The 27065-nt window shown below is 40.3% G+C and overlaps 3 protein-coding genes across 3 annotated transcripts; 2 read left to right on the top strand and 1 right to left on the bottom strand.

The window, feature by feature from the left end:
* The first annotated feature begins 780 nt into the window (after positions 1-780).
* On the top strand, positions 781-9075 carry LOC117434124 (TRPM8 channel-associated factor homolog). The gene is made up of 10 exons (XM_059010824.1): positions 781-855; positions 1588-2216; positions 3815-4329; positions 4948-5249; positions 5964-6138; positions 6271-6365; positions 6551-6764; positions 6854-7093; positions 7550-7887; positions 8208-9075. The coding sequence occupies exons 2-10, from the start codon at positions 1600-1602 to the stop codon at positions 8457-8459; spliced, it is 2748 nt and encodes a 915-aa protein (XP_058866807.1). The 5' UTR covers positions 781-855; positions 1588-1599; the 3' UTR covers positions 8460-9075.
* Positions 9076-17797: 8722 nt separating this feature from the next.
* On the top strand, positions 17798-21819 carry LOC117434133 (zinc finger protein 135-like). Its single transcript, XM_034056713.3, has 3 exons — positions 17798-17954; positions 19236-19638; positions 20126-21819. The coding sequence occupies exons 2-3, from the start codon at positions 19257-19259 to the stop codon at positions 20908-20910; spliced, it is 1167 nt and encodes a 388-aa protein (XP_033912604.3). The 5' UTR covers positions 17798-17954; positions 19236-19256; the 3' UTR covers positions 20911-21819.
* A 68-nt stretch (positions 21820-21887) lies between these two features.
* Positions 21888-26957, bottom strand: LOC117971188 (zinc finger protein 501-like). The gene is made up of 3 exons (XM_059010839.1): positions 26726-26957; positions 25029-25461; positions 21888-23805 (listed from the first exon to the last, which is right to left on the bottom strand). The coding sequence occupies exons 2-3, from the start codon at positions 25423-25425 to the stop codon at positions 23015-23017; spliced, it is 1188 nt and encodes a 395-aa protein (XP_058866822.1). The 5' UTR covers positions 25426-25461; positions 26726-26957; the 3' UTR covers positions 21888-23014.
* Positions 26958-27065: the final 108 nt, after the last annotated feature.

Consider the following 27065-nt stretch of genomic DNA (forward strand, 5'->3'; position numbering starts at 1 on the left):
AACTGATAAATTTCTTAAGAGCAAACATGTGTCTGGAGGCAAAAGCCACAAAGGAAATAAAACAGCCGCTGCTCGTGCTCGGAAATACCCAGAAATGTGAGGACAGAAGTAAACTGCAGACCGTGCTTGTCGTTTCTGAAGAAACTATCAGAGCCCAGTTTTCTTTACTTCAATAGGAAAGCATAACTTCAAACACGTGACACACTGTCCTGAGAAAATGGAGAACATTTTTTTAAATTATTATTTTTATTTTTCTTTCAGTCAATTTTATTCAGAATCAACACTATTTGAAAGAATATGACATTTGAGGGAATTGTTTTTAGTATGTACTGTAATAAACTTTGAAAACAGCCCTATAAAAATAAATAAATAAATAAATAAGCGGGTTGGTTTTAACTTTTAAAAGGCTACTAGAGAATTCAAGAATTTCTGTTGCAGAAATCGTGGACCGTTGCTGCAGAATTTGGAAACATATGCAGCACTTTTCATGGGGGACTAAATGTAGTTGATGTAAAATAAGGGCTCTGCTTTTTCAGTTTGCTTTATTATGGAGGTAACACCACACCAAGCTTGGAAAATCCAACCCTGTGACAGGGCAGACGCCCTGCACATGTAAATAGTGTATTTTTATTTGGATTGTAAATTAAGTTGAAATTCACAAGTGTGTGCTAGACATGGCAGGGCTGGGAGTTTGAATCTCATTGTAATGAAACAGGTGTGGCCAGGTGTTAATTGATTAATTGGCTGTCGATTAACCCTGGACATAAAGGAAAAGCTAGAGCCTTTGTTCATTCTACGTCTCAGCAAACAGAGATGAATATGTGGGAAACTCTGCCGGCTGCAGTGTGAAGCAGGGTGAGCAATGGGTTATCACTGTATGTAGACTGGGATAACCACAACTGTAAGAAAGGGGTTCATTTAGATCAGGGCTTCTCAAACCCGGTCCTCTGGACCCCATGTGTCTTCTGGTTTTCATCCCAACTGAGCTCTCACTTACTTAACTAAACCTTTAATTGAACTAATAATTTGCCCAAGTTAAGCCTTTTTTAATTGTTTTCACTTCTTAAGCAGATGGAGAGTTCAAGTTAACTCTGAAATTGTATAAGTAACTTGAAATGTGCAATTTTGTAGGAGCTGAGAACAATTAAAAAGGTCTACTTAAGCAAATTATTAGTTCAAGTAAGGATTTAGTTAAGTAATTGAAAGCTCCGCTGGCATGAAAACCGGACACATGGGGGTCCCGAGGATTCTATTCTCACTCAGTTTATTTGGGTTGGGCAGAAGGTTCCTGGAGTGGGACCCTCCTTTTAGTGGAGGTAGCGCTCAGCCGCCTGCAGGCCAACTTTGTTTTATTGGTTGTGTGTGTTCAGTCTTTTTATTTTGAATTTTTATTGTAAATAAAGATCACAACCTCAAGTCTCTCTCCTATCTGTTAGGGAATAGACCCTTACTAAATCTATTCTTTTCTGTTGTGCGGCCTCAAAGTAATAATATAACAGGAAACTGTAAGGCAGTGAGAATAATTGCTAATTACTAGAACAGTAAATGGATTCATTTGTCAACAATATGAACTTTGTGTTTCTACAGGACAGCTGAAGAATGGAGTGTATAGCTGACTATGCAAAACTACTGGCTGGGGTGGAAAAACTAGACTTCACCGGCCAACAGAACCCTTGTGATCTCGCCCTAGCAGGAGACGATGCATTTCCTATAGCCATGAATGACAAAGGCCAGGTCTTGATAGCCGCTTCCAAGTATGGCAAAGGCCGCATGGTGGTCCTGGGCCACGAATCTTATTTGGTTGACCACAAGCTCTCCTGGTTTGTCATTAATGCTATCAAGTGGCTCAAGCCAACACCCGATGCTGTTATTGGAATCCAAGCAGACCTCGCCTTCATAGCCAACAATCTGATTTACACAGGAGACAAGGTGCAGTTAAGCGACTGCTTCTCTGATAGCATGGGGGTGTACTGCACCAGCGCCTATGATGAGGAGCATGCCGACAGGCTCATCGCGTTTGTCAAGCAGGGAGGTGGCTTGTTGATAGCCGGCGAGGCCTGCCAATGGTCCGGCGATAACTGCGGCCAGCATCCTTTCACCAGTTTCCCCGGCAACAAGATCACTAGCGTGGCCGGTATTTATTTCACTTCTAATACCGCTGAATGTGGACTCTGTCCAGTGGACAGAAAGATACCTATAAGCTGGCTGTCGGTCGTGTAAGTATATTCTATCATTTATATGTTTTATAATAATATTTTTTTACTAGTGTTTTTTTTTTTGTTTGCAATTACTTGTAATCTGATATATCTATATATCTATCTATAGTGATTAGAAAGTTTACCACATCAATGCTATGGTCAAAAGTTTTGCATTACCTAGAATTTTATAATTGAGACAATTAACAACAACAAAAAACAAACTATTAACACAATTTATATCTTTCATTTAATCCAGGAAATCACTAAATGATATTGCAAAAGACTACCGGAAGCCATAATAGTAGTATAGTATTTCATGTTCGATTCAATTTGTCAAACTACAAAGCAGTAATTCAATATGTTAACATAACATTATTCAGCAGGTTTAATTTGACTTCATGAAGCAAAATTTGTTAATGTTATAGGGTGATGGAAAATCTTTGGCCATAGCTATGTATTGTGAAAGGGCACCCCTAGTGGTTGGAAGTAGGCGGCTCATTTCAAGTAGGGACCTGTGTGTGCAGGTGGAGGCAGACAGACAAAGCAAGACTCTTTAGAGCAGGGGTGCCCAATCCTGGTCCTGGACGGCCGATGTCCCTCCTGGCTTTTGTTGCAACTGTGCCCTAAATTACTTAATTGGACCAATCAAGCCCTTATTAGAAGCTTAATTGGTCCAATTAATCCATTTAGTGTACAGTTTGGACAAAAACCAGGAGGGCATCGGCCCTCCAGGACCAGGATTGGGCACCCCTGCTTTAGAGTAAAACGCTATTGCGCTCGTTTGTGTTTAGCACTCTCTAGTGCGCTGCTCCAAAATAACAGAATATGATTTCTTCATATAATAAACAAACAAAAAACCTGTGCCGGAATATACTTTACCTAAACAGAGAACTGCCATAACTAATGAGGAGAGCTATTCCCTTTACCTCAACAAAACAAAACAAAAAAAAACACAGTTCAAAATTGCTGAAGAACACAAGATAACATTGAACAAAAAAGAAAGAAAGAAAGAAAAGCACTCTGACCTCTTTACAAACTTTCAGCACAAATCATGTTCTTAAACGTTTTGCTTCCTCTCCTCAAACTCCCTCTCCCCTTTGTCTTCCAGCTTGCTCTTTTATATTGTCTACAGCTGGGATCCTTAAATTGGATGTTAACGATCTGGCTATAGCCAATTTTCCCACAACCATTTATTTAAGAATCCTCATAATACTGGCCACTAGTGGTCACTACATGTCCTACAGGAAAAATACATTAGATTAGTCTATTATTCTGTTGATGGTGCTAATGCCTTACCCCGTCACTAATATACTCTGCACATTTTTGGGTCAAGCTGTGTTGAACAGGCTATGCTATTGTTTTCTCATTCCATTAAACACAATTGTTGGATATTCAGAACCACTTAAATAAACCCTATTCACAAGCCACTACCGCAAACACTGACCTAATCCCCATTGAAATGATCATAAATCCATGAATGTCATTCATTAGGTAAAGTTCTCTTGAAAGACAATAAGCATTTAAATACCCAACAGCAACCATCAACACCAAAACATGCCAAAGGCACCATGATAAATAAACGTCTGTCTGATTGTTTTCTCTTCTGTCACAACCAGACAAGGGATGGACTTCAAAGAAGATCTAGAGTTCCTACTGAATGGGGTGACTCAGTTTGAGTTAAATGGCAGTGGAACCCCCTCTTCTGTGCTGGTCCACGGGCCGATGGCTTTCCCCATTGCCCTGGATGAGCACAACCAGGCCTTCATAGCGGGGGCTCGTTACGGGAGGGGCCGGGTCATTGTGATGACGCACGAGGGCTTGATGTCTCACGCTCCGCTGAAGCCTTTCCTCTTCAACGCCATGCGGTGGCTCGATGGGGGCCGCAGGGGCCAAATCGGCTTTCACCCCCAAATCCAGTCAGGCCCAGCTCTGTACAGCCAGGATGGCTTCACCTGCGAGCTGACTGATTTCAAAGAAGGCCTGAGCGTCTACTGCTGCACCTCCTACAGCAGCCAACATGCATCGGAAATCCACGAGTTTGTGGCAGAGGGAGGGGGTCTGCTCATCGGTGGTCACGCCTGGAATTGGTCGTACCAACACATAGATCAAAATGTGCTGGTCGATTACCCAGGTATTGCTACTTCAGGCATTATTATTATTATTATGAATTGGTTATTTAGCGGACGCTTTTATCTAAAGCAACTTACAGAGACTAGGGGGTGAACTATGCGTCAACTGCTGCTGCAGAGTCAGTTGTAATAGGACCTCGGTTTTACGTCCCATCCGAAGGACAGAGCACAAGGAGATGAAGTGACTTGCTCAGGATCACGCACAGTGAGTCAGTGGCTGAGCCGGGAATTGAATAGGGAACCTCCTGGTAACAAGCCCCTTTTCTTTAACCACTTGACCACCAAGCCTTCTAACCTAGCATAGGATGTGGACTGTAATCTCAGTAAAATTCAGAACAAAAAGTAGGACGAATTACTGTGTATTTACATAGATACTTAGTAAATACATGTGTACTTACACAATTAGTGTTATTATGCATAGTTACAATGTACTTGATGTGTAAATTATTTTGCATAATATAACCTTATCCCATTTCTGATAATTGTGTGCTTGCATATATCGTGCAAAAAGATTGACAAGTACATAATAACATTGTAATTATGTGTTACTACACATAATTGGAGACCCGTGAAGTGTTACCAGCCTTTCTCATTCCCAACATTTTTTATGCTCTTCTCAGGCAACCAGATCCTCAACAGATTTGGGTTAGGCATCCTCTCCTCAACCCTTGAGGGTCGTACTTACAAAGCCCCAGAATCCATCGAGCACGCCATGAAGGCCTACCATTTTAGGACAATGCTGTCCAAGTTTGCCGAACATGTCCTGGAAGAGAAGGAGTTGGCGGAACATGAGTCGTCTTACTTGAAGAAGCTGGGTCAGGACTGCTCCTCGTTCCTGAGAATGAAGGCAGAGCACAGCCCTTCGTACGATTCCATTCGCCAGCTTCTAACCCAGCTGCTGAAAACGTCGGGGGTCCCTCAGGTTTGAACTTCAACCTTCACCCAGGGGTGTCAAACTCGGCTCCTGGAGGACCACGGTGTCTTCTGGCTTTTGTTCCACTGGAGTGCTCAATTAATTAATTAATTGGTCTAATTATTTGATTAATTGGACAAATTTAACACTTTTCTCCAGGTCTCAAAATGTTTCGCAGCTAGTGCACCTTGAATCAAGTGCGTTTTTTTAAATCAACTGTAAAAATATTAAACATGTTCAATTGAACAAATAATGAAATCCGTTAAGTTCATTGAGAGCTTAAGTCGGAATGAAACCGAGAAGACCCTTGAGGGCTGGAGTTTGGCACCCCATTTGATTTCAAACACAAGCATAGGAAGTCACAGAAAGGATATCACTTTATTCAGAAATACCAGGAACCATCATCAATCAAATGGGTTACTGGAGTAATTCAAAACTCATAGTTGTATATTGAAATCAATCTCATGTTTTGTGTGAGATTGTAATAACAGTACACAAAGTATAATATTGTGTAAATGGTGTGCTAGTAGAGTCTTGATGGACCCAACAACCTTTTCTAGTCCCAGACAAGTTTATATTCCTATTTCCAGGCATCAAGATCAACAAATTTGGGTTAGGCATCTTCTACTCAACTATAATAAACACCCACAACATGAAAGTTGCTATGCTAAAGCCTTGGTCACTTTAATGCTAATATACATGTATGCTACTCTGATCCCTAAGGTGTGCGATGAGTGTCCAGTGAAAGACTTCAAGGACAATGTTCTGCTCAACCTGGGCATGGAGCTCTACAACGTGACCCCTGATCCAGATGCCATTCTTCCTTATATTATCAAAGACATGCCCAACCTGCCGACTGTGTCTGGCGTACAAGTTCGAGTTGATGCAACAAATGAAGGTAACGGGGCCCCTATTGCTAAAGTTTTAATTCGGCATTGTACCGAGAGCCCTGATACTATATAAAGAGATAGAAAATCTACTTGATGATTTTCTTCTGAGTCTCTTTTTATTGATTTCTTTTTTGGAATAGCTGATGAACTTTGGAGAAGTACAGGCCTTTTTCTTCCTCCCGGGAAGCCCACACACATTTACGTTCCCTCAAAACTGGTTGGATGCAACTTCAGGGTAAGATTCAATGACAAATACATGGCATCACAGTTGATGCGTTGTTAAAACAGTGACAGTGGCTAACTTTATCATGCTAGGTGCTGTTTTAGAGCAATCTGCTGACTTATCATGCTGTTGGAAACTGTGGGTTCTAATGAATGGGGCTCTGGTGGGAAGCTGATTGGAGTCGTTTTGCATTGCAGGTGCAGATTGGTTGCCAGTGTGATAATCTGAATAACGCAGACGTGCTGAAGCGTGCTCCCGTGGTCACACAGAGGTTCGGGATCGACCAGGAGAAGATTAAGGTTTCCAACTTGTGGGGGGGTCTGATCTACATCATAGTGCCCAAGGGAGCCAAGCTCGGTCCAGTGGATATAACTGTGGAAGAGGCGGTCATGGCTCCCTATTACAAAGGAGGTAAGTACTGTAAGCCTCAGTGGTATGGTGTAATCGACCCCAGGTCTGATGGGGTGTAATGAATAATTCTCCACACTGTATCATTGCAGGAGAGACCAGTACCTCGGATTGGCTGCAGACTGTCCGCCACTACCCTGCTCCGTGGGCTGAGTTGGAATTTGATAACATCATCATCTCCATCCCATCTGAGGAAGTGCGCAGTCTAGACAACCCTGACACTCTCGCAACACTGTGGGACAAGATCATGAAAGGCATTGCTGAGCTGGCTGGCATTCCTCACAGATTCCCGAGGAAAGAACGCTATGTGGCTGATGTTCAGATCTCTCATGGCAAGTGTTTATCAGTTTGTTTGGATCAGCATGCAGAGATCATAGAATAAATAAGACATTTGTTAATGTGGACTGGAGGAGAAGCATTCGCAGGTGGTTCTAAGCAATTCTCTAATATGATCTTTAAAAGTAGAGAAGGCAAGATTATCAAATTCCACCTTCATACTATAATGGAAACTGTTTCACGTCTTTGGGTATTGATATGCAAATGATAATCTCCCCCCCCCCCCCCCCCCCCCTTTCGGAACCACTCTGATTACATTGACAACCGAATTAACTTTGCTAGGAGTGAGGTAGGATTGGGATGTGCCATTGTATTAGCCCAATAACAAACTCCAGGGTGTTCAGATATGATCCAACATGTTATACAATAGCGCAAATGCTATGATAACATTATCGTTAATAGTACCAGATGCCAGAATATGTGATTCATGATTTCTTCTTGTCCGGATTTAGGATGGATGCATGCTGGATACCCCGTTATGATGCACCTGTGCTCGGGAAAGGAGATTCTTGACGTTGATATCATAACAAAGAACGGAATATGGGGCGCCATTCATGAGCTTGGCCACAACCAACAGAGAGGGTGCTGGGAGTTTCCTCCACACACCACAGAGGCCACCTGTAACATCTGGTCTGTCTACATTCATGAGACGGTGCTAAATATCCCCAGAAACGAAGCTCACGGAAACATGCAACAGGAGATACGGGAGAACACTGTCCGCCAATACCTGGAGAACGGAGCCCAGCTTCAAAACTGGAGTGTCTGGACTGCTTTGGAGACGTACCTTCAGGTAAGCTTGCGTCTGATCTTTTCAGAAAAAAATGGTGTTTAAAATATGAAAAGGTACTGCAGTAAAAATATCTGCTCACTGGATGGATGGAAAATATTCTTCCAAAACTGATTTGGTACCCAATTGCAAACATAAGGGAGGACCACTTTTCTTGTTTTGAAATCAACACGTCTATCAATGGATTCATTTGAATGATTTTTTTAAATTTTATTTTTGTATTACTTCTAAAAAACAATTCCCCGAGTTCGAGTAACACATTTGTGCGGAGTCCAGGGGAGGAGTTGTCTGAACCGGCTAACCTTTACGCCTGTGCTCTTTAGTTGCAGGAAGGGTTCGGCTGGGATGCGTTGAAGAAGGTCTACGCAGACTACCATGAGATGAAAACGTTCTGCAATGACATGGATGGCAAGATGAATATGTGGGCTGAGACCTTTTCCAAAGCAGTAAACAAGAATCTGGCTCCATTCTTCAAAGCCTGGGGGTGGCCCATTAGTGACACAGTGACCAGCAAACTGGCAGCTTTGCCAGAATGGAGCGAGAACCCAATGAACAAGTATACATGTAACATGTAACATGCGCCGAATCGTAATCCTGCTTTTGGAATTCGGATAATGTTTGTTCCCCCGTACATGCATGTTTGTTTTTTATTTTCATGTACATTATTCCTGTTTAATGCTAGTAAACGGGAGCAGTGTTTGCAGGCTGTTATCATGCTTTATTGTAGTTGAGACTGGACCTGTCAGAGCGGGCTAGGGTTAGGGAAAGTGGTCTTAAAATTAAGGTTTTAGTTGAAAATGCATGGGTATTGACTTGTGTGCAAATAAAGATTACTGTGCTACAAAAAGTAAGAGGTTGCAAATATTCCGAAGGAACATATATTCTTTGACACCGACTAACTAGTTCTCATGAGGTTTAAGATTCTTATACAGCAGGTACTCTGCAAACCTACAGGGGTCATCAGAATCTGCACAAACTTACTGTAATTCTGCAAAGAGGCTGCATGAAGTACAGTTAAAATGAGTCAATGGCTGCAAGTCACAGAAATGTACTTGAAATGCTGAATTATCTATTGCAGATATTTTGAAGCAGGTTTTGTGGAAATGTTTTGCATCACCCAGTAAAATAAAAAACGTTGCATCATAAAGTTGAATGAAAGCTGATGAATAATGTTACGTTAACATTTTTAATTACATACCGCTTTGTAGTTTTCCATATACTTAATGACAAACTGACACACATTGAAAAATGTGACATTTCAAGATCTAACATGAAACACTGTACTGCTATTATGGCTTCCGGTAACCTTTTATAATATCATTGTGTAGTTTCTTTGATTACATGATGGATAATAGATCTAAATTATGTTAAAATTCTAGGTATAGATACCACAGCTGTAGATACTTGCAATTTTATTGTATGTGTACTAAATGGTGCTTCAAATTCTATTTTACAAATGATCTAATACCACATGCGTTTACTGTAAACTGTAAATACGCCATACGTTTCATGTTGGTCATAATGAAAGTTAAAATACCATTACCTGCAAAACAACTAGACAACCTTGTGACAGTCGGGCAGTTCCTACAGAACAGTACCCTAATCCCAGACACTGGACAATGACCACCCCAGCCCCGTGCACACACACAGAAAAAAAAATAGTTTGAAATGAAATAGAAGCCCAGCAGGGTATAGGTCAATCAAAGATCTAAATAGATCACTTTCTGTTTTGCTTTCTGGAATTTCCAGTGTCACACCCACATGTATTCGTATTCTTTTCCCCCTCGTCATTCAAAATGAAAGTTAAAATGCCTTCATCTATAAATAAAGCTAGTCATTGGATATTCCAGAATGTATTTACAGGTACATGTAACTGGCAGCGTTGTGTGTTGCGCTGCTGTTGCAGATTCTGTCCGCAGACGGTGAGATGAGATGAGGTTAAGAGCTCTATAACCACGAATGCAGCTCTTTTGTATAGTGGTTAAAACGCTTGCTTGGCAGTGCCTAGCCCCCACCCAGTTATATGCACACCATTATTTTACACTGAATGTTCAAAACAAGGTAAATGTTATGCAATTAGTTCTAACATTTAGCCTCCCGTACAAAAGTTTCTCATGGTATATTTGCAGCTTACATATATTTCAGCATTAATGTCCTATGCAGTGGTCATTACCTGCTAGATAATTGAGCACAGAAAGGTGCAAATGATGCTGTTCCACGTGGTTACAACCACGCACCGTGCTAAACCTGGTTCAGCCCCATTATTATACATGACTTTATAATCTACACAGACCATCTTACATTAAAATATTAAACACATTTACACAATCGTCTCCACTCAGCCTTGTGTGACTCTATGAAATGTAACTGTTATATGTGAAGTAAACTGCAAATCAAATGTGCTTATTTTTTGGGGTATATCAAACCATTTTTTACTGGAACTTAAACCCATCTTCAGTGACCGGGTCCGTTCTTGTGTTGTCGTCACATTCATAGGTTCTTGGTCAAAGGTCGCTTAACCGGTTCTGTTGCGGTCAAAACACGAAAACGCACCCAATGGGGTGTTAATATAACAGCTGAAAAGAGAAAACATTGAGGACCACAAAATAAAAGCTTTGAGTCTAAGGCGGCTGCCCTGCTCTAGTTACAACTCTGGCTGGAAGTGTAACTACACTATGAATGTTTATCCCCACCCAAATTAAAAAAAAATGCATACATTACCTGTTTAACAGGAACAAGTACTTACAAATATATAAAGAAGCTTCTGCTTTAACTAGGAGGAATATGCATCTTCTAAGACTAAGACACTTCCAAAAACACATTTTGCAATGGATGTCTTCAAATCTTTGAAGTCGCTTGACACGTTTAACTTCAGTTTCATGGAATTAATCAAGAAAATGACTGTGATAATTGTTCTTTATTTTTTAGAGGATTTGTTGGACGATAATTTCTTTTGCCTGAGTGATATTTACTGGAACAGAGTTAACGTTGCCTTTTGTTTTCTGGGTCCAGTTTTTTTGTTGATCTGCCTCAGTGCAGGTCTTCAAGAGAGAAGCAGGATCTGCTGTGGCAGGTTCAAATGCAAATGCTCGGTCAAAACATGCCTATCCATTTTCTACCCAGGCGCTTGCTGGTGTGTCATTTTGTTTCTAGATGGCAGGTATTTTGTCTGTGCAATGTCGGTGAACGGCACAGAAATACAGTTCACAAAGAAAGCACTGTCAAAAGATGCAAGATTAGAACTACTGATGGTTTGGTCCCAAGTAAGTATGTACCATTTTTTGTAATTTATTTTTGTTATGAATGATATTCCTTACAGATCACGCAAATTTACTAACAAGATGGTTAAACAACTGTTTTCAAACTACTCTTAAAATCTAATTAAGTCTAGTACATTTACACCACTTCAATACATGGTTAAAAGCTATGCAGTATATATAAAGGCAATAAAAACAAGGGATATGATAGCTTCTTTCTATTATCATTATCATTATCATTATCATTATCATTATCAAGAATAGCCTACCTAGGACACATACCACTTTCAAATTAGTTCTGCTGATATGAAAATATGACTTCTGTTTAAACATTCTATATTTCAACTCAAGAGCAAGATTTTATTCAAGTTCACTCATTTAAAAAGACCCAGGTTCTGGATACTCGGGTCACAATCTCACGTAGTGTGAAACCACATACCTGGGTCATACTCGGGTTGACCCGGGTCACAGCGATCCATTTATCAAAAGCCGTATGAAATCTGACCCGGGTAGAGCATGCCAGTGTAAAAGGGGCTTTAGACAAAAAATCACCATTAATTTAGCTTTCATACCATCATTTCTAAAGCTCCGTTTTCTGTATTACTGGGTGCAATTATGCAGACAATAGGGTAAATAACACTTATAATGGGCACTCTAAATAAAAAAAAAAAAACACCTTGCTGATTGCCACTTTTGAAACATGTAAATACAAAGGTCCACGAGACAGTAATGCAACATCCAATTGATTTTAATAAATAGCAATACTAAAACTATATTATTAAAAAGAGTTTCTTCCTTTTCCACCAGATGTTTGGTATCGGAGCTCTCTGCTTCCTGTCGTTAATCTCTCTAGTACTCTACAAAGTCCGAGGCTGCCACATCAGACAGGGCTGTAAGTGGAACCTCTATTCTACAGAACAGGAGAACTATGAAATGGAGCTGGAGGCTGAACTGGTGAAGAGCATGCTGGCCTTCAAAAAGGATCAGATCAAAGACATAGTCATGCAATTTAAAGAAGATCTCAAGACAGAAACTAATCCAAGTTTTGATCAGTGTTATGAAATGATGAAACCTTACGCAACAGGGATGTGTGGTCCAGTGGTTAAAGAAACAGGCTTGTAACCAGGAGGTCCCCGGTTCAAATCCCACCTCAGCCACTGACTCATTGTGTGACCCTGAGCAAGTCACTTAACCCCCTTGTGCTCCGTCTTTCGGGTGAGATGTAATTGTAAGTGACTCTGCAGCTGATGCATAGTTCACACACCCTAGTCTCTGTAAGTCGCCTTGGATAAAGGTGTCTGCTAAATAAACAAATAATAATAAATAATAACACAAGGGCAACATAGAGAAGATTATTTCCCCATATAACCAGCTTCTAACAAATCACGATTTACATGTGCATTGGTGGAGTGTTGTGGAGTAATTGGATTACTGTAACTAATGGTTCCCTTTTTCAGAAAGTGGGAACACATTACAAAAGGTGAAAAATAAGTATTTTTAGGTACATAAAAAAAGGACCAAGACAAATGCAGAATATAGAAATCAGAAAGTGCAAATCAAAGCGTGTCACATGAATGCTGTTTTTATATCATCTTGCTAGAGAATGGCATCAAAAGAAACAAAAGGGTTTGATTGCTGGATCTCGTGCCTGGGAACAATGACATCAGTTAGGATATAATATCGCACTTTAATGTATATTTAAGAAGCTTTTTAAACTTCCAATACAAAAGACAACCCTTAACGTTGACAAGAGTAGTTCTACATTGTGTCATGCTCTTACCAGATCATACAGTATATTGTGCCAAGTCTAATTAATTTAAAAAGTGTTACTATTGGTTCCTTGTGTTTATCTTGGTAGTCAGTGTCGGAAATGCTATTCAAAGTATCTCTGAATATTACCTGAATATTATATATCTTTTTTAAATCTATAAACAAGTCCATATATATTAAATGGTATAAATAATTTTACATACACTATTTTGTAAATAATCTATAAACAGGGGCTAATTATATGTGCACTACAACACACATTAAATGTTTCTGAAAATAAATGTGGATCCTGGTTTATTTTCTATATACAGATCTATAGGTTGGTCCCTATGCTCAATTTTAACTTGTTCCACTTCAGACCAGTTCAACTAATTTACTGGATCTTCCGATTATTAGAAAACTATTCAGTACCATCAGCCAATCAGCTTTAAGCTCTAGCGGGCTCCTATCAGACGGTAGATGTCTGCTGCCAGGTCAACGCATCACCGGTGAATCAAATTTAAAATCAATCCGTGCAAGTACCAACTTTTCCATTTTGACTTTCAGTATTGAGAACTCAGTCTAACAAAGCTATTGGACAGCAAATACTAAACAAAGACACAATTGGTCCAAATGTTTTTATTATCCACCAAAACCAGCCAATCACAGCCTGTCACCTTGATGGGAGCTCAACATTTTTCAGCAACAAACCTGAGACACAGACAATTCAGTAGTATTGCTCCATTCAGATCACATAAACTAGAAGCAGCTCTGACAAAGAAATTTTTTTTTTTTACTTTTTTCTTAGGTACGCTACAATTGGAACTCATTTATTTGGGATTTTCTCAGTTAGTTGCTCGAAATGGACTAAACCACTGATGAGCTGCCATTGACCCACAGAGACTGGCAGAGTGTGCTCAGGGTAAAGCCATGAAAATACTTGCATTTAATAAAGAAATGAATCAGAATTTTTATTTTGTTCAAATATAGATTACATTTATTTTAATATTTCATATCACATTTTAACTACTAACAAAAGAAAAAACACAAAACCTTGTATAATGTACTGTTTGAAATTTAGCCAATACTGGGTGGTTCCGCTTCACGCATGTTCTTCTCCACTGTTTCCATACTGTGCTTCCTTCCTGCAGTACACGACTCCAACGTCAAGAGGGCGCTCTCCATCTCGCTAAAATCAAACACCAAGGTGTCGTTAGGGTCTTCCGAACCCAATCTCCAGTGCTTCTCCTTATTGGTCGAGATCTTGGGAAATATTCATGAATTTGATATTAATTCATAGTTTCGGTCAATGTACAGTATCAACAACATAACTACTTGTTAATAATGACGTCATCTTGTGACATCTTGAAAGTACACTATCCTGTATCCTGGATTCAATTTGAAAGCGAGTTCCAAAATGAAGGAGCTCGAAAACTAAAAGCCCTTGAAAGGTTTTTTAAAATCGAGTTCTTAGAATAACCAAGAGGCCATCATTTGCCAAACCATGAATAGTCTTGCAAGAGAGAAGCAGCATTTTTAAGGAACATCGTTTATATTCTGTACCTCCTCATCTGAAACTTCTCCTTGGCTGGTGTTGAGGGCAGGCACTGGTTCTGCCTCTCTCACCTCTACCTGAAAACAACAAACCATCGATCACACTCGCTGGCAACACTGCCCTGGCAGACTTGGTGCACATGGTGGGTGCTCGGGTCAGGATCGAGGTGCATCAAAGCTGTGAGGTGCTCTCAATGTGCCCACCTGCATGCAATTCAGACCTGGCAGAGACTGCCAATAGCGCAGGTCACAACATCCAGGTGAGATTTTGTAATCATTAAAATGCAATTTCCTTTCTTTTAGCAGTGAGACCGCTAAAACTGATGCATCTGAAATGAGTCAGGATTTGTGGGGTGGTGTAACTGGTTGAACCAGACCTCAATTTAGCACCAACACAGTGGTCTAAGTAAGAGCATGTTGCAATTGACACCACATGTGTGGAATTGTGGTGGTGGTGTTTGGATTAATGTCCATTGATGAAACTCATTTCACTTGTGACCCGAGCAGCTTGATTGGAACCCAGGGCTCCAGGGGTGAGAGGCTGGGAGACTAGTGCATGGTTTCTCTCTTGTGGGGAGATGCAGACCTCCTGATCAGAAGGGCAGTCCTCCACCTCCTCCTCCTCCTCCTTCTCCTTCTCTTGACTGGTGTTTACGGCAGGGTCAGGTTCCTCCCCATCCTCCTCTACCTGCAAACAACGAATCACAATCACTGACAATGAGGAACTTCTGCGCAAGCTATCTAAATGATTCCTTCATAGGATCATTTCTATATAACAGCATGTACAGAATACAGATGAGGAATTAGGCCCATTTCACGTTATGTGTGTTACAACAACATTAAGGACTCCTTTTGAGTTTTTATAATTTTTAAAAATCTGTATAATGTGAAATAATGTAGAATGTGAAATAATGTGATATCTTGTAACAATTGTAAGTCGCCCTGGATAAGAAATAAATAAATAAATAAATAATATGTACATCACAAATTGATGCAGTCATGTGGAGAATTGCTCATCAAGTTGAGATTGAACATTTCATTTCATAATTCTTACTCTATTCTGTACATTCAATGCATATGTTATGATCATCAACTTGCCCTTTGCAGTGATGGAAATAAGACTCCCATTGCGTAGCAGTTTGATTAATTCCTGGTTTTACTATGAGTTTAATGAGACACACCTGAGCTTGTTACCTATCCGCTGGAGCTAATCAAGTTCGTAGTAAAACCTGATGTAACTGCTATGCAACAGGAGTCTTATTTCCATCCCTGTTTTGTCACAGTTATGGCATGTGTCACTTTTTTTTTTTTTTAAACCAAACCTATCCGTTCTGCCTGTGATCCCACTCCTTCCCCTGACTGGTGTGGAGCGCAGGGCGAGGGTCTCTCTCACTCTCCTCAGCTACCTGCAAACAGGGAACAGCAAGAACTGCCACAGAACCCTGAGATGGAGTTATTATTCCACTCATTGACCCAATCCAACAGTGGGGTAGGGTAGCAGTGTGGAATAGTGGTTAGGGCTCTGGACTCTTGACCGGAGGGTCGTGGGTTCAATCCCAGCTGGGGGACACTGCTGCTGTACCCTTGAGCAAGGTACTTTACCTAGATTGCTCCAGTAAAAAACCCAACTGTATAAATGGGTAATTGTATGTAAAAATAAGGTGATATCTTGTAACAATTGTAAGTTGCCCTGGATAAGGGCGTCTGCTAAGAAATAAATAATAATAACAGTGCCCTCTACCGGATAGTCTATATAGTGCACCAGGTGTAAACCCTCCGATTGAAACCTGGCGAAACAACTGGCTATTGACAGGCAATAACCTCATGCAATAAACCTAACGCTATTGAATAGTTTGAACTAGAGAGAAAATATTTGAGAACACGTTATGTGTTAAGTTTGTATTTTAGTACGTCATGGACCTGTGAAACAGTAATTCAACACGCAATTATAATTTAGATGACGTTTCATTAAAAATAAAATAACATTTAAAAAAAAAAAAAATGCGCAAAGCACTTTTTTCCCCAAAACATTTTCATTTGTAGCCGTATGGAGTTTTTTTTTTTTTAATTTCAGAACCCCAGTCAATTCGAGTATGTGCATTATTCAAAACACAAATGCTGCTTTAGACACCCAAACGTTTAGACAGTTTATCTTCCGTTGTGTTCTCGTGTTTAATGTTATTACATTCACAGCTTCAGTGTGTTTATTTTTTTCTGCACGGTAAACCAGGTGAACTCTTCCTGAAATAGGTTAAATGCATCTTACCTCATACATAACTGTATCAAACGAATTCCAATCGGAGAAAAATATAAATGGTGTCGGCTTTGTAGAAAACAGCAGCTTCTGCCAACAACTAACAAGCCTAGGAAATCTCTCAGCTGAATCTGCAAACTAATTAGCAGGAGTTAACCCTTTGGTCACCGCACAACCGATTAAACTGCGCGAAAACTGAAAATCTAACCATTTTTTATTGCAAAAAAAAAAAAAAAAAGACTAGGTACATAACATTAAATAGGGCTTTCCTGCTACACGAATTACATCACAAAAGTGTACAGTAACGATATATTTTAGACATGTATAACTGTATGAGTTTAAGGATTGTGGAGAAGAGTTTTAATTAGTTGGTGGAGCTTGCCAGCGATTTCACGCAGAAGAGACGCCGTATCGCTGTTCTGACTGTGATGAAGTGTCCGCTAATCCAGTCCAAAACTGACCGTCCAATAACACTGAACTATATTAAACAGATGTCAATAGTTATAGGCACTGGTTCTTAATGTTATGCCACTAGATTTATTTCCATAAAGATAGCTCATTCTATCACAAAACCGTATGATTACACACACACACACACACACACACATATATATATATATATATATATATATATATAGTGTAAAGTGTGTGTCACGTTATTCACATCACTTGCTGGCAACAAGCACACCGGCTAGGAATGTCTTTTTACAATAACCGTACAGAAGGTAATGAAACTCCAGCCCTATGTTTGCCATTTCAGCTCCTGCTAAGCACCATATTACTACACTATACTGACAATATATTGGCGCCAGAATGACGTCAGTTGCACGTCTCTTATGGACCTCGTGATTAATTTTGTAATTATTGTTTAGTTAGTCCAAAAAAAGGGATCACATCTCATTCTCTTTGTCTATCATCTCTGGAATGATACGGCTCCCATTTCATCTATCAACGAACCTCGCCTTGATATTGATCTGGCAGAAGCGAAATGAAATACAGGCAGGGAAAATGAGTCTGACGTAAAGCTGTCTAGACCAAACTGAACCACATTAGCCAATGAGAGTCAGAAGTGGGCGGGTTTATGCGGCATTGTCGGAAGGAGAGAACCACAACAAAGCGAGTTGCGTGGTGTGAGATATTTTCAACTATTTAACCTCACCACACGAGTCAGACTCAAAAACACAGTTCTCTTTTATATATTAAAAAAAGATTTACTGAAAAACGCAGTGGAACGCCGTCCTTATATCGTTGTCAAGGTAATAATCGATGTCGATAACGTTACCAACACATAACTGTATTTTACATAGCGATTCTTTTTCGGAGGTATATATTATTATGCATATATGGTAAAACCAAACACAATGTTTACCTTAGTATATTTACAGCCAAACACAATAAAGTAGTATGGTGCGCCATAAATATTAAGTAAAGTATCTAGAAGTTACTGTACTACGTTAAATTCAAATCATTTTAAATGTGGCGTGTAATTTAAGACTGGTCTTAATGCTCGCACTTAGGCCTGTAGCGCCTTAAAATACGTTTTTAAATATAACTACCCTCTTTCCCTTTCTCGTAACGACAATAACAGTTATACAAAAGCAATATGTAAATGTCTTCAGCCCTGATTTTAAACTACTGACAGCAGTCCTTTTGTATTTTTGTATTGAGAATACGAAACCCCAAAAGGCTGTTGCCCGCTAGGTCATCTAATTTATTTATTTTTTATTAACTCAAATCCTTGGACAATATTGGAAATATGTAGTCATTTTCTGTTCCACAGTTTAGAGTTAATCTTGAAGTTCTAACACTATAAGAAACTCAATATATCAAACTAAAGGTGTTAGTTAAAATGTTGGTCAGATTTAGTTAGACACATGTTTTCGGAGTTTTTGATAGGGAAAAAAAATTATTAATCATTTGATATTTTTTTTCTCCCGTAACTTTAAGCACTCTATTCCAAGATAAACAGTACTAAAAATAAAGACTGTTTAACATCTCTCGCCCTCTATAATTAGTGTTACAAAAAGATTTGTGTGGTCCAGTGGTTAAAGAAAAGGGCTTGTAACTAGGAGGTCCCCGGTTCAAATCCCACCTCAGCCACTGACTCATTGTGTGACCTTGAGCAAGTCACTTAACCTCCTTGTGCTCCATCTTTCGGGTGAGACGTAATTGTAAGTGACTCTGCAGCTGATGCATAGTTCACACACCCTAGTCTCTGTAAGTCGCCTTGGATAAAGGCGTCTGCTAAATAAACAAATAATAATGTAAATAAAATTGTAAAAAAATAAATAAAATAAATAATACAATATCTACAGCACCTCATCTAGTTTAAGAAGTACAGTTTTGCCCAGAGTGACCTAAACTTTGATGACAAAACATTTGAAACCTTATAAACCTTTTTATATCTACACACCACATCATACTACCCAATACATAAGAGTGAAAATTGTTGCATTTTTTAAATAGCTGCTTCAGATCAGTTGGTTTGAGATGGATTACAATGTGGGTTCACTAATTCTCTTTCCTTTCACACACAGGTGCTGAAGAGAGAGCGGAGGATGGAACCTGGTAAGATTCCAGAACAGAACTGCGCAACAATTCCAAAGCAGGTCCCTGGACTGGAACGTGTTCACATTAAAGAGGAGGTCAATGACCCTGAACTGGAAACTGATCTGATTGCTCGAGATATCAGTGAGATCGGATGTATCCATGTTAAAGAGGAGGCACCTGAACTGGAATGCTATTCTTTTGCAGAAGACGTCAGTGAGTTAGAATCTGTCCATGTGATGGAGGTACCTGAGCCAGAGTCTGCCTGCATTAAAGGAGAGAGGTCTGAGGACTTACATGCTAATGCTGAAAAGGAGGGAACTGAACTGGGATCCAGTCAGAGGAAGCATCAGCTGTCTAGCAATAAACAGGAGTTATCCAGTCAGATAACATGTAAGTAAAACAGGTATACTGCACTTAAAATAGGACCAAAAACAACAGTGCTGCAATGTGCAAAGTAGAAATAGAAAGAAAAAAGGTCAAGTTTCTTTGTTGATTCCAACAGGATTGTCCTCTACAAGCTGTGGTTTTTGTTTGTCATTATCAGTTGACTTTGTGGAGTGAAGAACTAAGTTCTATTTCTTAGCAGATTATTTATTTCTTAGCAGACGCCCTTATCCAGGGCGACTTACAGTTGTTACAAGATATCACATTATTTTTTACATACAATTACCCATTTATACAGTTGGGTTTTTACTGGAGCAATCTAGGTAAAGTACCTTGCTCAAGGGTACAGCAGCAGTGTCCCCCACCTGGGACTGAACCCACGAACCTCTGGTCAAGAGTCCAGAGCTACCAAGAAGCCATAAAATGGAGGACCCCCCAAAAAATGTATAAGTACTGGCCTATAAACTAACTGTCTCTTCTGTCTTTCTTGTAGTGGCGCATGAAAGTGATTCCTATCCCTGTCCTCACGGCAAAATCTCTTTCACTGGGAGTCAGCACTTTGAGAAGCACATACAGGGTGCGCACCAAGACAAAGACCTTTCAGAGGAGACCCTGTATTGCTGCGTTGAATGCGGAGAGAGCTTCAGTTCGATGGACACCCTTAAAAACCACGAGCGAGGTCACGCAGGAAAGACCCCGCATCGCTGCGACGATTGTGGGAAGAGTTTTAGCCGCTTGGGCCACCTTGTAAAACACCAGCGAATTCACACAGGAGAGACGCCCTTTCACTGCACTGACTGCGGGAAGAGTTTCAAAGAGTCTGGCACGCTTAAGAAACACGGGCGAATTCACACAGGAGAGACGCCGTATCACTGCACTGTGTGTGGGAAGAATTTCCGCGAGGCTGGCACTCTTAAAATACACCAGCGAATCCACACTGAAGAAACACCTTACCACTGCACTGAGTGTGGGAAGAGTTTCCGGGAGATGGGGACCCTTAAAAAGCACCAACGCATTCACACAGGCGAGACTCCCTATCACTGTAACGAATGTGGAATGAGTTTCAATCAGTCAGGAACCCTGAAAAAACACCAGCGAATCCACAGTGGGGAGACCCCCTATCACTGTAGCGATTGTGGAAAGAAATTTCGACAGACCGGGGATCTTAAAAAACACCAGAGGATTCACACGGGAGAGACGCCCTACCTCTGCACCGTTTGTGGGAGAAGTTTTCGGGAGTCGGGAACTCTGAAAAAACACCAGAGGGTTCACAGTTGATACAGGAATGGTTCATCTGCTTCTTACCAGAGCACAAAAGGACACTGTGGCTTTGGAGAGAGTCCAGCTATGAGCAGCCACACTAATCCCAGGGCTTAAAGGAATGAGCTGTGAAAATTGGGAACTGAATTTATTTAGCATAGCACGTAGAAGAGTTAGGAGGGGGCTTGATTCAAGTATTGAAAATCCTAAAAGAAGTTGACAAAGCTAAACCTAACAAACACAGGAATCAAGACCAGAGGACACTGTTAAGTGCAGACAGACTTTGAACACTTCTTTACAAAGAGTGGTGAGGGTATGTTGATGTTGAATCATTGGGATCCTTTAAGACCCAACCTGACAAAGCAGGGATGGAAATAGGACTCCCATTGCACAGCAGTTTGATCCATTCCTGGTTTAATAAGACACACCTGAGCTTGTTATCTGTAGACTGTGGCTAATCAAGCTCCCAGTACAACCTGGAATGGGTGAAACTGCTGTCCTATTTCCATCCCTGAATATGGATTCTAAAGCCTTGGTTAGAACTAAGATGCTATGATAGTTATTGCGGGTTACTGCTATCATTACTTGTGATGTGTTTTTCCCCTTCTTTGCTTATGTGCAAAAGATGATTATTGTAACCCATTGTTTTGTGTCCCTGAGACAACAGCAAATAAATACTTCTGAAATTGCATACTTGTGTAATATAGTGCAAATCCACAGACGTATACAAATGCATGCAGAAGTTAACATGATGAACTTTTTACATGTAGACGTGATTAAACACACTTCAAAGTGCAGCTGTTACCTGCTGGTTGTTGTCCCCTTTCTCTTCACATAGAAAAGCAATTAAAAAAGATGCTATGCTTTAAGAAAAAAAATGAATCCAGTAAGAATTGAACTCGGGTAATTCATCTGCCTGGCACCCCGTCTGAAAACTGCAGCGAGGCTTTACAGAAATGCATATGAATTCAAAACATGCACAGAGAGAAGCAGTGTCAGCAACATCAAAACGGTTTTATTTGCACAATTTTATCATCATGTACAAGCAGGCTGAAGCATGGCAAGGTGTTTTTTTTTTTTTTTAAATCAAATGTAACGGACTGCAGATAAGGCAAACAGCATCACTCAGTACAACTGGTATTAATATAAACAAGTTGCTTTAAATTGACTATTAGTTCATCAGAAACCAGACATTTAATTCATAAATCACAGTGATTCCAATAAGCTCAAGAACATGTCCATACAGTTTCAATGCAACCGGACAGTCGATTCTCAAAATAATCAAACATATCCATATTGATCTAATTGACATTGTATAGGTGGACCAATACTGTACCTGTTTTAAGGGATTTAAAGAGAGAATCATATGCAACACATTCCACACACCCATGCGTACATGCTCCTAAATAAAACACAATTATCTTTTAATGGCAATTCCAAAAATGTCTATTCTATATGGTTGTGGAACTGTGCTCATGCGAAAAACAACACAAAAACAGAGATTAGATTAGTTAAACTAGGGCGTGGATATTCAAATACTGTCCCACATGTACCTGACCCTTGTGGCTGATCAAGTCCACCCAACAATGCAGAATGTCCACCAGATAGGATTTAAGGAAATCCACGGATCTCATTCCAATTGATCTTCATCCTCTGCCAGCCTAATAGACGGAAAACGGGCTACAATACAACGTTAAGTGTCTTGTGGAATCAGTGCCACACAAATCTATGAGGAGCACATCACTGTAGCAACTCTACCTGCAGTTTACAATATAATAGCAGAAGCAGGCACACAAGCTTATGTTTGAGGACAAGCAGCATTCAGTGAAAAGGTGTGCTCCTTTACTATATTGGTGTATGAGCCCATGTGCTTGTGTAATAAGAACATCACGCTAGCACAGCCCCCATGACTGAAGACAAGTGCAAAGTCAAAACGTGGGGCCGAAGATGTTCAGAAATTTACAGTACTATACAAGAAGAAGTTGTGGTCCACTTGATAAAAGGACCATACAAAAAAAAACTTCTAGGTGGACTTCTGTTAAATGTTCCTGTTATTCCCTCTTATAAAAGTATTTTATACAAAGCACAGTGTTCTATCCCTCAATTCCAGTCACAAAGGGGCTCATCTGTGCGTTCGCTGATGTTTCTTCAAGTTTCCCACCTGTGCAAAGCCCTTCCCGCACACAGTGCAGTGAAACAGCTTCTCTCCTGTGTGAGTTCGCAGGTGTTTCTTCAGGTCTCCAGACTGACGGAAACACTTCTCACACTCAGTGCAGCGATACGGTTTCTCTCCCGTGTGAATGCGCTGGTGAGTTTTAAGATCTCCCGAAAACCGAAATCCCCTTCCGCATTCCGGGCAGTGATACGGTGTCTCTCCCGTGTGAATGCGCTGGTGTTTTTTCAACGTTCCCGACTCGCGGAAATTCTTGCCACACTCAGCACAGTGATAGGGATTCTCTCCTGTGTGAATGCGCTGGTGCGTTTTGAGCTGTCCCGATTCCCGGAAACACTTCCCGCATTCAGTGCAAGGGTAAGGAGTCTCTCCTGTGTGAATTCGCTGATGGGCTTTGAGGTGAGCCAGCTGACTGAAACTCTTCCCACACTCGGCGCAGTGATACGGCGTCTCTCCTGTGTGGGTTCGCTGGTGTTTTTTAAGGTCTCCTGATTTTTTAAAACTTTTCCCACAGTAGTTACACTGAAGCATCGTTTTCTTTGTGTGAATTCGCTGGTGATTTGTAAGGGTATCCAAGGAATTGAAACTCTTCCCACATTCAATACAGCAATACAGAGTCTCCTCTGAGTAAATGCTGGCTTGGTGTGTGCCCTGGATGTGATTCTCAAGGTAGTGCTCCCCAGTAAAATAGATTTCACAGTGAGGACAGGGATAGGATTCATTGTCTTGGTCCTCATCACCTATAAAAAAAAATATATATATATTAGAACACCTCGAGATTTGTCATTTATATACCTACCTGTATTAAAAACTCGGTCTCATGCATTTGATCATGTGTGGCTATGTGTGTCTTTTCTCTTACTATTTTTAAATTAATTGCACGTGTGTTCTATTAAAGTCAAGTAATTTGCCCATTTTGCCAGTGTTCTAAGATTTTCAGTTCCTGTGGTTTGATTTCATCTACACAACAAATCAAAACTACAGAAGCAATGGGGCGTTCTAATCAGCTTGCACGCTGCTGTACAATACTAGAAACAGGAGTTTAGTGAACAAAAACAAAGCATCCCCAGGTGCAGAATGTCATAACGGATCTAATGGTTTGTAAAAATGAGGCTAAAAAGATGTGTGAAAAAGATCTATATGTCCAGGGGTAGAAACAACGATGCAATGGTTAATATCTATCAAATCTCTTTATTGAAATACTTCTATATTACAGCAGTGTAGCTGTTTCATTATGACCTGTAGCGTTGACATGGGGTTATATTGTATTGGACAACACTGGGAATGAAACTGAAAAATCAATGATCGTGGCTGTGTACCAAACATTAAGACAGTGATTCAAAGTGTACTGGTTGCCATCTTAGGTCAGATCAAAGTGAAGGGTGCTGCTAGATTTTGCATAACATTGAAGATCTGAAAATAGTAATTTCGAGTTAAAATGGTTTATGAAATTTTAGCAGTGGTAGGAGTGGGGATACTTCATTATGATCCAGCGTGCTGATGGTGTATGCTGCTTTAGTTCAAAGGCCTGAAATATTGAAATTCAGTCAAGCCCTTTTAAGACTAAACTTCATTCGCAACAATTATTATTTATTTATTTAGCAGACGCCTTTATCCAAGGCGACTTACAGAGACTAGGATGTGTGAACTATGCATCAGCTGCAGAGTCACTTACAACTACGTCTCACCCGAAAGACGGAGCACAAGGAGGTTAAGTGACTTGCTCAGGGTCACACAATGAGTCAGTGGCTGAGGTGGGATTTGAAACGGGGACCTCCTGGTTACAAAACATGGAAGAAATTAATTTTCATCCAAACATTTAATAGTTAGAACTTCACAAGGCTGCAATTAAAATCCTGTATCTGGTCTACTGAAATTGGGAAGCAGCCTAATGTTGCGTAGGACCATGCGATACAGTACTCGACAATTCAGAGTACAACAGAAGCACACCCGTTTTACTTACATGGTATCTTGTTGTCTATGCTGGCCAAGTGATTCATTTCCACTGTTTCTACATCACAGTCTTCCACTTTTGTCTTGACAGACTCAAGTTCAGGATCATCTAGAACACAGACCGCTCCAAGCTCACTGACATCCTGTGCCATTTGATCAAACTGTAATCCAGGGACCTCCACTTTGAAGTGGACAGATTCCAATTCTGGATCGACGATCTCCTCTTTAATCTGGACCAACTGAAGATCGAAGGCTTCCTCTTTTATAGTGGCCGATTCAAGATCACGGGTCTCTTCTTTCACGTGTACAGAGTCCTCTTTCTCTTCATCAGATGGCTGGTCTGCGAGCGGCTTTGTTATCGGAAAACATTTCTGTTTTGAAACGTCTTCATCTTGATCGGGTTTCATCGTTAAAACGTCTTTTGTATCCCGGAGAGCCGATGCCTGTGTCAAAAAGAAACGTGAACAACGTCTGAAGACCGCTTTGCAAGTTTGATGCCCTGTTCACAACTTATATTTGCTGCAGACTACTAGTCCTTCCAGCTCAAATGTGTGCACACGAGACACATTCTAAAATACTGCAATACTGGAGTATTATTATTATTTATTTCTTAGCAGACTTCCTTATCCAGTGTGACTTACAATTGTTACATTATTTTTTACATACAATTACCCATTTATACAGTTGGGTTTTTACTGGAGCAATCTAGGTAAAGTACCTTGCTCAAGGGTACAGCAGCAGTGTCCTCAACCGGGGATTGAACCCACGACCCTCCGGTCAAGAGTCCAGAGCTCTAACCACTACTCCACACTGAGTAACAGAGCAACTAAAGTTATTGCAAACCACTGCACTGAGCTCAACCTCTGATTTGTGCCATTTGAGAAATCTGTATTTTAATGTTGTTTCATTTGACATTAATAATAATAATAATAATAATAATAATAATAATAATAATAATAATAATAATAATAATCTATTTTTATATAGCACCTTTCATAGCAGACCACCATCACAAAGAGTTTTACAGAGGTAGGCTGTGAACTGTGCGTTATATGCAGAGTCACTTACAATAGGACATTGATATAACATCTCATCCGCAGGATGGAGCACAAGGAGGTTAAGTGACTTGCTCAGGGTCACACACAGTGAGTCAGTCAGTGGCAGAGGTGTGATTTTTACCGGTGACCTTCTGGTTACAAGCCCTGGACTTTAACCACTGGACCACACTGCCTCCTATGTGGAATAAGTCGAGCTAGAAAATCCTGATGCTCTCAACCTTCTAAGAAATACAGTACACAAGTTGATATCACATCACATCTCTAATTGACTCTTAGCACATTCATAAGCCAATCCCTAATTGTACAAGTATTAATACAATCTGCTTTCGGGTCTCAGACAGTAACCCGCTTACTACCATTAATAACTGTTTGTCAAATTGTCACAATTCATGCTAAGGAACAAAACTTGCTAATTGTCTGTATCACTCTATGTTAATATTCACCTGCAAGTGAATTCACCTACCCACCATATAGACATTATATACAGACATATGATGCAACATCATTGTAAGAGTTTGTTAATAACCAACTCTCTTTGGCTAGTCTTGGCAAGTTTACCATGGAAAGGCTTGCAAAGCGTCCTGTAACTACAGACCGGTCCCATTTCACTTTCAAAATGCATTCTGTGTATGCCGCAAAATAAAATTACCTTTACAAAAACTAGCAGCACATCTCCAGTCAGCGAGGGCTATCTATTCGGTTACTTCTTCTGATTAACGTTTTCTTTGGTAAGGTACACACTGAGATACACACATCTTATCAATGCACTAGACTAGATTACATTTATTCATAGACCTCAACGTTCCTGCTTTGTTTCTCTCGCTCCTTCCTGATACATGTCATTAGACCCGCCCCTTCAAGCCTACTGGCTCCGGCTGTAGATTCTTATGTGGAGGACTGTGTTGATTGGTCTCTTAAGAGATCGACCTTGTTAGGACTGCGACCTTCGGCCAATGTCTACGGTGGCCGAGAAGTGCAGAGGTAGCAAA

Source organism: Acipenser ruthenus, chromosome 41 (genome assembly GCF_902713425.1).
Source record: "Acipenser ruthenus chromosome 41, fAciRut3.2 maternal haplotype, whole genome shotgun sequence".
Taxonomy (NCBI): domain Eukaryota; kingdom Metazoa; phylum Chordata; class Actinopteri; order Acipenseriformes; family Acipenseridae; genus Acipenser; species Acipenser ruthenus.

Bases quoted from the DNA above. Each gene is read 5' to 3' on its own strand.
- LOC117434124 (XM_059010824.1), top strand. From the start codon at position 1,600: ATGGAGTGTATAGCTGACTATGCAAAACTACTGGCTGGGGTGGAAAAA. The intron at 2,217-3,814 runs GTAAGTATATTC...TGTCACAACCAG, and splicing joins ATAAGCTGGCTGTCGGTCGT to ACAAGGGATGGACTTCAAAG. The intron at 5,250-5,963 runs GTTTGAACTTCA...CTGATCCCTAAG, and splicing joins AAACGTCGGGGGTCCCTCAG to GTGTGCGATGAGTGTCCAGT.
- LOC117434133 (XM_034056713.3), top strand. From the start codon at position 19,257: ATGGAACCTGGTAAGATTCCAGAACAGAACTGCGCAACAATTCCAAAG. The intron at 19,639-20,125 runs GTAAGTAAAACA...TCTTTCTTGTAG, and splicing joins GTTATCCAGTCAGATAACAT to TGGCGCATGAAAGTGATTCC.
- LOC117971188 (XM_059010839.1), bottom strand. From the start codon at position 25,425: ATGAAACCCGATCAAGATGAAGACGTTTCAAAACAGAAATGTTTTCCG. The intron at 23,806-25,028 runs GTAAGTAAAACG...TTTTTTTTATAG, and splicing joins CATAGACAACAAGATACCAT to GTGATGAGGACCAAGACAAT.